Source organism: Zea mays, chromosome 10 (genome assembly GCF_902167145.1).
Source record: "Zea mays cultivar B73 chromosome 10, Zm-B73-REFERENCE-NAM-5.0, whole genome shotgun sequence".
NCBI classification, from domain to species: domain Eukaryota; kingdom Viridiplantae; phylum Streptophyta; class Magnoliopsida; order Poales; family Poaceae; genus Zea; species Zea mays.
Window position 1 is genome coordinate 129,562,381 of NC_050105.1, and position 12,238 is coordinate 129,574,618.

Sequence of the window (12,238 nt, forward strand, 5' to 3'; positions counted from 1 at the left end):
CTAATGGGGTAAAAATCCATCAGGTTTCAGGTACCCATTGCCATCTCTGTGTGTTGGTGTAGTTCGTACTAGCTGCTAAGTTTCATCACGGCCCTACAAATAAAATTAAGGTTTCATATATTGTTAACTGAAACTTATCTTGTTTTGTAGCAACTATTGGAGGCTAAAGCTATCATTTTGTGTGCACAAACAGAGAGACAACGGGCTCACCAAACTGCTTGGCTGCAAGAGAGGCATCGGGACTGCCGACAAAGTCTCTAGATCCAACCATTGAAGGTCATAGAGCCGTAGAAGAGACGTGTCTATGGCAAGCGGCATAGTCTCAACAACCACTTTAGGTGGCGTAGGAAGCGCAGGAACGACGCCGTCGGTTGGCGTAGGAAGTAGGAACGACATCGTCGATCACCGTGGATGCTTCGACGCCGTCCTCAATTGGCGTTGAACCCACAAGGAGGACAACGTCCTTAACCTCCGAATCTACAAGTATGATGTCACACAACGCTGAGAATACTGGCAATGGCGGAGATTCATCATCCATGTGACACCTGAAACTGTAGTGTAGCTCAGAGAGAAGGGACGAGAGGAGACAGAAGGGAGAAGTGCGAGACAAAGACGAACACAGGGGCAGCTTTGTCCTCTCCTCTCGCGCGAATAGGTAGAATGTCGGTAACCAGTTGACAGTGCTAACATTAGGAACTGGAGAGGATTATAATGCGCTTCTTCCAACTAGGATAATGGTGTGCGGGCCGAGGGAGGAGAGAGATTAGTGAACGGTTTGTATGATAAGAATATAATAGAAAGGGAATGATAACAGAACATGAATGATAGAATCCACACCTTACTGCCTCTGATTTTAGCCTGCCGAGCTCTGTGTCTCCCTAATCCGGCACCCTGTCGACAAACCACACCAACTGTCATCTGTCATCGGACGGCCCAAAAGTGGACCTCGTGTTCGATTCAGCGGCTATTTCAGCTCGCCGTGCCTGCGGCGCCTCCCCCCTACTGGCTACTTCCTTCTCCCCTTCAAATTTGCGTAGCGTTGAATCCACGCCCTCCCGGAACCCCCGAATCTACCGACGCTCCCTCTCAGTCTCTCACAACGCTCAATCCAAACGCGAGCCGCGAGCCTAACCCTAGCAACCGTGAGTGATGGCGCGCCCAAGGGCTAAGAAGCGTACGACGCCCCAGGCGGCCGCCACTGATTCGGTCGAGCCGGATGCCACCGTCGGTGCTTCGAGCAAGCTGGAGGAGGCGGCGGCGGAGCCGGCAACTCGGGAGCGGGGGAAGCGCGTCAAGGCGCCGCCCAAGCCCAAGCCCGAGACGGAATACTTCGACGAGAAAGGAAATTTCGTGAGTTGGTTTTCTAGGTTGGACTGGCTTTTGTGGTATTCCCGGGTAATGCCCAAACGTGGCATTCCATGGTTATGTAGGATTATACTTGGGTTTTGCTGTTGGATTTTCCTCATCTGAATAGGAAATCGGAATGCACAACTGTGGTGTGGTGTTAGGAATTCGTTGTCGATGAAAACTTTCAAATCTGTGTGCTTTGCGATGCAAGTGTGCAGTTTGATAGGTCAGCATTTTCTTATGTCCATGGGTTGCGGCTGATATCTGAGGCTTGAGAACCATGTATGATTACCACTAAAAAGGTTTTTAAGGTAAAATTAGAGCATGATTGCTTTAGAAGCATTGTCTTGCATGTTGGCTCCAACGGCTTTGTTTTTGGAAATTACGATGACAATTTAGTTTGTGTTTGACTGCTCTGTATAATGGCATTGTTATTTACTTTACACTTTACATGCATTTTGACCAATGTGTTGTTGCTATGTGTTCAGGAGGATCTATGGTTATCTGCTTTCCCCGTTGGTACCGAGGTTTGCTCCTGTGCCTGCCTTCTTTTATTAGTAGCAGTGTGTATGTTAGTGATCCACATTTGGACATAGCTCACATCTTCTCCTTAACAACTTATATAACTTGCCATATCATCTGCAGTGGGAAAACATCGATAAGATAAAGGAGTTCAACTGGAGCTTTGAAAATGTAGAGGTATGGTGATCAAAGTTGATCTTTAAATCCATTTTGTTTTTTTAGGGTTTAGTTTAGTCCCCCATTCATGATGATATGTGATCGATGTTGGTGAACAGGAAGCCTTAGAAGAAGGAGGAGAGCTTCATGGGAAGACCCTTTATATGTTTGGAAGCACCGAGCGTAAGAACACTGTTTTCAGCTAGTTTCTAAAATTAATCGTTATTAATTAGTATCTGCAACATTATTTATGTGCTGGGTTTGTAAAGTGGATTTGAGTATAGGCCATCTGTTTGATTTGCTTATTAGTTTCACGAGCCTGTTGATTATTGTTCCATACATGGCTAATTGGCTCCTGTCGTCATACAGCCCAGCTATTGTATGTTAATGGTGAATCAAAGATAGTGCTTATCCCAATTGTCGTCGCTGTAAGTTCTTGTCTACCTTCTTGGCTGGACAATTATCCTATGTGTATATTTACTCCCCGATTTTGAGTTCCAAAACATGTTATTAGAAACATGAGCTATTGAAATGGTCCCTGTAGTTCCGCATCATCTTATGATGAAAAAAACTTGACCTGTTGGGGGTAAGATAGCCCCTGGAACATTGTATTAAGAAGAATTGACATTGTATTAAGAATAACTCATGCAGGTTGAGGAAACTCCTGAACCCTTATCTCACCCATACACAGCAGCACCATAATACCCATATAAGAACGACCGCGATCAGGGCCAGACCTTAGACTTGTGCTTTGTCGTGGGATGGACGAAGGAATTTTTTAAGCCCAGTCTAAAATTTGCTCACACGAGGAGTCGAATTCAGGAGCTGAAGAGTGCTACTTAGACTACCTAATCATCTCAGCCATTTAGCTCTTCTCTCCATCCCTCTCGCTCCCCCCTCTCTTGGGATAACTCTGCTCTTATTGAAAGCAAATAAGGTTCACCATACACTTGCTGGGGTCGGGGATACCAGATAGCTGCTGGCCGAAGAAGCAAAACCACACAACCGCTGAACATGAAAATCTATTCATCTAGGCCATGGCTATGCCAGCTAAACAATTAAGCAATTCTCTCTGCAGTTTTGCATTAGCAAACAATGTGTTGAGCACCAAATTGAGCGCGCGGACGGTCCGGCCCTGAGGCCGGACGGTCCGCGGTCCGGACGGTCCGCGCCTGTGGGCCGGACGGTCCGCGCGTGCGCAGAACAGATTAGGGTTCCGAGTTTTGTGCTACGGTTGTTAGCTAAAATCATGGGATAAGCTCGGAAATTAGTTTGTAAAGGGTCCAGCCCCCCTCCTCTATAAATAGAGAGGTATACGGCCGATTTGTAATCATCAATCGAATCAATACAACTTCTATTCGCATTTATTTCTAGTACAATTAGGAGTAGTTCTAGTCTAGTTCTAGTTTAGCCTCTCAATCCCCAAATTCTTCGCCTCTCTTCGACTCTACGCCGATTAGAGGAGTCTAGGTCGGCAGGCCCGAGCCTAGACAACCCCTAGGATCTCTCCTCCCCGACGGGGTCCCTCCCGGGAGCGAGATCCAGGCGCCGCCGGTGATCTTCTGCCGCCCCTGCGCACGCGCGGACCGTCCGGCCCCAGGGCGTGGACCGTCCGGCCGTCAGGCAGGAAACCCTAGCCCCTGTGCCAGGTCGCGGACCGTCCGGCCCCAGGCCGCGGACCGTCCGCGCCTGACCAGAGAGCACCGCCGCCGGTTCTTCTTGAGTATTTGGCGCTCCAAAAAAGCGTCAACATACTTTTTGGCGACTCCGCTGGGGACAACACATATAGACCTATCAAATCGGCCCTCAATGGCCGGTTCAAAAGATAGCTCTGAGGTTTCCACCAGCAATATCATCACACCGACATGGGAAGTCTTGCCAGCTGAAGAACAGCTCCTGTTCGAGGAGCGCCAGGAGCAACTGATCCAAGAAGCAAAGGCGAAGTTCCTGGCTGACTTCAAAGTGGACAGGAACAACAAAGTCGTTCGGCAACGGACGACAGATCTGGCTTCGCTCCGACCTACTACGATTACCGCAAATGTAAGTAGCACCAACGAACTCCAATCTCTTAAAGCTTACATAGACGAACAGCGAGAACATATGCAAAATATCATAGGGGTTATGCAAAACGATTGTAGGAGACTAGTACGTGCATTTGATAAATCTAGTATAGCAAATTTTCCTTCACACGAGGTTGAATTAGGAGATAATACACGTAATACATCGGTTAGAGGTTGTCACGACCAGTCACAACCCCCTTATGGGATGCCGATGGACACGTACCCTGAGCAAACGCAAATCGGCAGTAAACCAGCCGATCTACACATGTCCGGACCGTCCGCTCGCGAGCGCGGACCGTCCGGGTCAGCCACAGTCGGGCCCATTTTTAATGAGTTACCTAGACACGCACGCGAGCCACCACATAGGGCACCAAATTTAAACTATCCAGTCGGACGGTCCGCATACAACGACGGACGGTCCGCATATAATCACGAACGGTCCGGGTACGTATCCGGACAGTCCGCGCATGAGTCTTTTGAGGGGGATTATTACCTGAATCCTCGCCCGTCCCAGCAACACTTCCCATCACATTATGCAATGCACCAGCCCATTAATTTAGGATCCAGAACCCAGGAAAGCTTTCCGGCCCCACCTAGAAGGCCGGAAAGAAACGATCAAACATATGAGCCATATAGGGCAGATGGAAATGCACCACGTAGCTCAAACCAATGGGGGAAACGACAACATATTAACATGCAACCAACCCCACCTATGTTTGACCAGAGAGCCGGTGGTCTTGCACCGGCTGCCATTAATATAGTGAGGGAAGAAATAGCCGGGGCGCTCCGAGATAAGCTAGGAGTAAGCATGATCCCTGGGGAGCAATCATATCAGAAGCCTTATGACAACCGATTTGATCACCACCCATACCCACAGGGAACCAGGATACCCGAGTTTGCAAAGTTTTCGGGTGACCAAGGAAAGAGCACGCGTGAGCACATATGCCAGTTCCTAGCACAATTAGGAGAATTGGCCGACACCGAAGCATTCCGTGTGCGTTTATTTTCATTATCCTTAACAGGGACTGCATTCACATGGTATGCCACGCTCCCTCCTAATTCCATTTTGTCATGGGGAGACTTAGAGCAAAAATTTCATGAACATTTCTTCTCTGGTGATTATGAGCTAGATTTAGTAGACTTAGTGACCCTACGACAAGAAAAGGATGAATCGGTTAGTGATTATATCCGGAGATTCCAGGATACGAGAAACCGATGCTTTCAAATTCATTTAACAGATAAACAACTGGCGGGAATAGCCTTTGATGGATTGCGCTATTATTTAAAAGAGAGATTAGAAGGCATCCAGTTCTCTACTCTAGCACAATTACATCAGAGAGCTTCGGCTTATGAAAGCCGAAGCAAAGAACTAGTCAGAACGGTTCATCATAATGTCCCTATAATAGAACACAATCAAAGTAGTTCGGACGATGAACCAAAGAAAGTTTACACTGCCGAAATAGTTTGGCCCGAGCAGGCCAAATCTTCAGCTTGCTCCTCCTTGCATTCAGTTCAAAAGGAACGACAGGAGGAGGTTAAGTTTACATTTAATGTCGGCAAATGTGATAAGATATTCGATGAATTACTAAAAAATGGTAACATTAAAATTGATTATATCGTTCCACCTGCCGACGAACTAAAGCGTCGCGCATACTGCAAGTGGCACAACTCATTTTCCCATGCCACTAATGATTGTAATGTGTTCCGACGACAAATTCAATCGGCCATTAACGAGGGACGATTGAAATTTCAGGAGGACACGGAGCCCTTCCCAATGAATGTGATCGACTTTAATGGCAAAAAGGTCCTAATTCGGCCCAACACAGCCGATAAGGGCAAAGACAAAGAAGTCATCATCGGCAACGCACGGGAGGCCGATAGAAACAACAAAATTTCTTGCAGGAAAGTGATGGCCGAGAAGACTCCTGATGGAGGAGAGACACTGAAAGTAACCATCACAAACTCCGGCACTGGGGGGCAAGCGCAGACCAGGGGATATGTGCGAGAACCCATACTACGCATCGCGGACGGTCCGGTGTCGAGGCGCGAACGGTCCGTAACATCACCGGACGGTCCGGAGCGTTCCAGCGGACGGTCCGGCAACGCCGAAGAGCCGCGACGACCACGTGCCTTCGAACCACGACGACCAGAAATAGGTACGTGGAAAACTAACACGTTCAAGGCAACTGGTCGGTTGGTAAAATCTAGCCCGACCTTTGATCAATTATTGTCTAAATATGTGGAAAAGAAGGCTGACCCCAGCGACCGGCCACCAAAGGGACCTCGCTTACCCACCCAGGTGCGACGGCAGGATAGGCCGATTGGACCACCACACCAATCGGAAAGGACAGGAGGTCATAATGTTCAATTAAGACCTAACGTACCTGCATGGACACCTCCACCACCATATCCAACTATGCCATATCCATATACATACATACCTCCACCATATGTCCCAAATCAGATGTGGGGCATGCCACCATACCCATTTGGGATGCCACAGTACCCCGCTTGGGGGGCAACCCAAACATCTGTATTCAATAGGTTGACACCTCCAGTACAAGACCGATTGAGAACCCCTCAATCTGGTCCACGAGCACAGGCCCAGCAAGATTGCCGAACAACTCGGCCCCAAAGGCTGACTAATCCGGCAGGGGGGCATACAACTACAACCTCCAACAGTACGAAAAAGGGAGATGTCATTAAAATAGGAACGACAGATGTCGTCGTACAACAAAATAACGAAGGGCCGATGATTTTTGGTGAATCGGCCAACACAAACAAAAAAGAAAGTACGACTATCAATAAAATAGCTGATCCAAAATACTCCATGCCCCGATGGTGCCCATCGGGACTGACACGATCGCAAAAGCGAAAATTACAGCGCCTCAGAGCAAAGGAGAATCAGGAAAAAGAGGCAGAAAGAATATTCAATGACACGCATCCGCAGTATCCGCCACCGCAAAAGAGATGGAGACCAAAGGCCGTTGAGAAAAGTCAAACAACCACAAAGATAGTAAATAAAACGACAACTGTGCATCTCTCTGCAGGTATGGTAGACTGTCCGGCTATAAAGGCCGGATCATCTGCACAGGACGCGGACCATCCGACCCCTGAGGCCGAACCATCTGCACTACACCAAGACACCTCCGACGACGTACCGACGCCCATGGAGGAAGACGACCTGCAAGGAGAAGACCTGGTCGACTACGGAGCTACGCCAGAACACTTAGAGAATTAGGAAGGCAAGGTGACGAATTGGTCAGGACCAGTATGGCGCTCGACGATGTTGGGACTGACAGTTCGATCAAATCCAAAGGGATCACGTCCGTTGAGTCAACCATCGAGACCAAGGCCACTGCGTACCATCCTAGTAAATGGCAAGATGTTTAAGAAAACCGATGTGATAACATCGAGTTAGTTGCTTTTGGTTCGCTCAGCTCCACCAAAAGGCAGGGGGGCATATGTTGAGCACCAAATTGAGCGCGCGGACGGTCCGGCCCTAAGGCCGGACGGTCCGCGGTCCGGACGGTCCGCGCCTGTGGGCCGGACGGTCCGCGCGTGCGCAGAACAGATTAGGGTTCCGAGTTTTGTGCTACGGTTGTTAGCTAAAATCATGGGATAAGCTCGGAAATTAGTTTGTAAAGGGTCCAGCCCCCCTCCTCTATAAATAGAGAGGTATACGGCCGATTTGTAATCATCAATCGAATCAATACAACTTCTATTCGCATTTATTTCTAGTACAATTAGGAGTAGTTCTAGTCTAGTTCTAGTTTAGCCTCTCAATCCCCAAATTCTTCGCCTCTCTTCGACTCTACGCCGATTAGAGGAGTCTAGGTCGGCAGGCCCGAGCCTAGACAACCCCTAGGATCTCTCCTCCCCGACGGGGTCCCTCCCGGGAGCGAGATCCAGGCGCCGCCGGTGATCTTCTGCCGCCCCTGCGCACGCGCGGACCGTCCGGCCCCAGGGCGCGGACCGTCCGGCCGTCAGGCAGGAAACCCTAGCCCCTGTGCCAGGTCGCGGACCGTCCGGCCCCAGGCCGCGGACCGTCCGCGCCTGACCAGAGAGCACCGCCGCCGGTTCTTCTTGAGTATTTGGCGCTCCAAAAAAGCGTCAACACAATGCATACCATCTCTGGTGGGTGGGTGTTACTTGCAATTTTTATCTAGTAATATCAACTTCACAGCATTGAAAACATGTCAGTCTTTAAGATTAAAAAATGCGACAAACATTTTGAAAGAAAAAAAGAGGCAAGAGACTTAATCTGACTTGTCCATTGATAATTTGATATTACCAAGGTAACTATACTTTGCTAGGAAAATTTAATACCTTATATTATATCATTTTTGTTCTTTAATAATATTGGTGCTGTACAGATAAAGGTTTTTGGCTGGTGATCTTTTCCTTTTCATTGGTGTTTTGATTCTAAAATGCAGTGACAAGTGTTTCTTTTTTATATTTGTAGTATGTGGTTGCTCAATCAAACAATTTGTTTATGGGTCAAATATTTTGCTATCTATCTCTGGGTGGTGGGACTCATTTTACACTTGAACTCTTGTTTTGCAGGTAGACTGTCCTTTCCCACCTTCAGACAAAATTGGCATAAATTCCGTCCAAAGGGAAAATGAGGAAATAGTGCCAATGAAGGCGATGAAGATGGCATGGGTGCCTTATGTTCCCCTTGAGGACCGGTACTTTTGTATTATCATGTTGAACGATATTTGTTACTTGTTGTTTTCATTATATCTATGTGTACCTTTTCTCCTAAGTCATTGCAATTTTTTTTTTTCTAACTTTGGTTTTGCTTTGTCTTTAGGCTGAGCAGGATTGACATTTTCAAAACAAAAATATTCACGCTCGGATGCACACAGCGAAGGTTAGTGATACAAATTCATGGTTTTGGAATTTCAGGCTTTAGGATTTTATTTTTATTCCTGTTGTTTATTCGTTTACACAGAAAATTTATGCTCATCCATTGGTGTGTTATATTTCCTCTTGTTACCATTGGTTCTAGTTTTAAAATCTCTGCTTCATTCCTTTTGTAGGTCTGCACTGAAGCATCTCAAAATTGAGAGAGTCAAGAAGTTTGACTACTGCATGCCTTGTAAGCTTAATCGAGTTTGTGCATAATATTTTATGACGCTGCATCGACATCATAGTTAAATGGCTGCAATGGAACTCTATGTCAGTTAATTCATTGGAATTACAGTTGAATAATGTGGCCATGAACAGTGCGGATCTAGAATTTCACGATAGGGTATGCCATCTAAAATTTCCATATATATTAAATCAAACATTTGACAATTCAGAAACAATTTTTACATTAAATTACACAATAAATTGTAAATTTGAAGATTAGGTTAAAAACATAAGTAATAAGCCTTAAATTTGAAAATTAAGTTAAAAATATTCATATATTATAATATAAATAGATGAAAAGTCATACTAGTTTATATGACTTTTTAGTTGAGAACTTCTAAGAGACATAATTAATATCTTAATTATGTTATCTTCATCCACTTAAAAAAATATAATATCAAATGGTTAAATAAATTATATTTGCACGGATTAAATCCTCAGCTCTCACATGTGATTATACAAAAAGTCACATAATCTATACCGAGTTGTTGATCAACCTCGTTTCTTCCCTATCTCTCGACTGTTGAAAGCGTAAGGCTCATCGTAAAGTTGTTTGTACGTTTTCGTAAGAGTCTACATCCACCCGTATAGTCTCCAGCACCATCTCGCGAGTCACGTCCGTCGAAGAATCCAAGCAATCGAGCGTTGGATTGTCAATTTTATGATCGTATTGCCCGTCTAACAGACCATCTCAAGACCTAATTAGATAGATCCTGAGGCCATAAGACTGAACACAAAGGAAACATAATCTACAACACAACACCCTTTTTATGTTAAATGTTCTAAAATATTTTTATTTTTTCAATACACACACACACACACACACACACACACACACACCGAATCCGTGGGGGTATGCCAGGGCATACCTGGTATACTCCCTAGCCATGAAGAAACATAGTGTCTGAACTCTCATGTCTCTAGTTAGCTGGCTGATTATTGTGCTATTTATGGCTTGAAATTTATTTTTGTAACACGAGTGATGTCCTCGTTTTGTACTCATGTTGTGAAATGTCCAAGCACGTTTTGTTATAAAAAATCCTAGGCAAGCGTCGAGGTGGCACATAGCACGCAATGACCACCTAAACCTAGGCAGAAATCATAAGCTAGGTGGGATGGTGGTGCTTAGGAACCGTCTAGGTGGATGAGGTCAACACCTTCTAAAACAGTAGATGCAGTCATTTGAAATAACCTAACATTCCCATTGAATCCTTATACAGTCCTACCTCTGTTCTGGCATATTCACACAATCACACCAATGTTATCAAATTGTCTAATCGATTCTAGCTGCCATGTCACCAGCCAGCCTGACAAATCACGACTAATCGTAGCGCATAACCGATCACCATGGCACTGATCAGCTCAACTAATTGTGATTAGTCAGACGACTTGATAGCATTGATTTACACATCCTGGAACTATTCTACTAATTCATAATAAGTCAGTTTAAATATGTATGCTATTATGTGGTTTTATGTTTTTTTCCTGAGTAGTCTTGTCATCTGTGCATGTACCTTGTCTATGATCTCTACAGATTATATGCCACTGCAACCTCTTGAAGATGAAGAAAACACAACTATCAATTTCTTATATCCTCTGGAACCCCCGGTAAGACTCATTGTTTATTTCAATGAGGGGCATTACCTGATCGGTCCAAAATGAAAATGGAAGTTTTCCTCTGTTGTGTGAAGTGACAATAAATCAGCTCACAACCTCACCATTGTTTCCACTTTAACAAATTTAGTAGTTGTTTTTTCCAACATTAGTGTACTTGATGCCTCCTATTTTATGCATGAGTTTTAATTTCATATAGCTGTAGATTGTTGTCATGAGTTTTAATTTCATATAGCTGTAGATTGTTGTCATGCATCACTGTGTTTACTTTGTGCTGCTTGCTGCAGATAGTAGATGAGTTCGACTGGGAAATGGATGATTACGAGGTTTGTGTTAAATGTGTTTTATTCTGCTCAATATGCTAAAGTTGCTACCCATGAAAGTGCATCTGTGTTGAATGACTTGAATTATTGTCTTGCGATGCAGGATTTTGCAGATCAGAAAGTCCAAGAAGGTAGCCTGCCCGAGGGCGAGAAAGAAAAATTCAAGGTGCTGCATTTATTTTGTGCTTAATTTGTGGCTAAGCTAATCTCCGGGAATTGGTTACAATTGTGTCTTAAGCTTACAGTTTTGCTGCCATGTTTATCTGATAGGAGTTCCTGAAGGAGAAGGTTAGAGAAAGGAAGAGAGAGCTGAGACAGGTTCACAATCATGGGAATTATTTATTTTATCCACAAGAGATTTGCATTAGTATTCAATGTTTCCACAAACTTATTTAGGCTAAAGAAGCCAGGAAGAAAGCTATTGATGATATGGATCCTGCGATGAAAGAGGCATTCGAGAATATCAAATTTTACAAATTTTATCCTGTGAAAACCCCAGACACGCCTGATGTAAACAATGTAAAGGTATGCAGTGCTGCTGTTAAGCATTCCTCAGTTAAAACATAGCTGAATAGATGTAACTTCGTACATTGTTTTCTGCAGGCTAGGTACATCAACAGATACTACAGGAATGCCCATTATCTGAAGTAAAGGCTCTCCTGATCTCACGTGCTTGAGGACGAGCTTGTCATTTGAGTTGGTGTAAAAAAATTTTGAAACCCGGGGGAGAAAAGTTTGGTGACATCTTTGGATGGTCTTACTGTTGTACTGTACTGTACTAGAATTGCCCTCAGACTTTCGCTGTCCGGTGCATACAGTCAGAAAGGTTCAAGGTAGTTTTGAGACTAACCAAATCATGATGGAACAATTTGTTCCTTTGTCATCATGGTTACTGCACACCCTGATGGTTATGCTGTGACTTTTTTTAACATCTGCTATGAGCAAGCTATGAATTATGCTGTAATCTGTCTGGTGAAGCGACCAGGTACAGTAGGGTTCAGACTGGTTAACAATGGGATAACCTGGCTTCTAGGCCTGTTTGTTTTTTTCCAATTAATAATCGGTCTTTTGATCTAA

The 12,238-nt window shown here is 45.0% G+C and overlaps 1 protein-coding gene across 1 annotated transcript; it reads left to right on the forward strand.

Moving 5' to 3' along the window:
* The first annotated feature begins 895 nt into the window (after positions 1–895).
* LOC103641793 (ATP/GTP binding protein-like) lies at positions 896–12,238 on the forward strand. Its single transcript, XM_008665129.4, has 14 exons — positions 896–1,350; positions 1,836–1,874; positions 1,993–2,046; positions 2,145–2,208; positions 2,395–2,453; positions 8,652–8,776; positions 8,902–8,961; positions 9,131–9,189; positions 10,759–10,832; positions 11,126–11,164; positions 11,265–11,327; positions 11,432–11,479; positions 11,558–11,686; positions 11,765–12,238. The coding sequence occupies exons 1-14, from the start codon at positions 1,150–1,152 to the stop codon at positions 11,810–11,812; spliced, it is 1,062 nt and encodes a 353-aa protein (XP_008663351.1). The 5' UTR covers positions 896–1,149; the 3' UTR covers positions 11,813–12,238.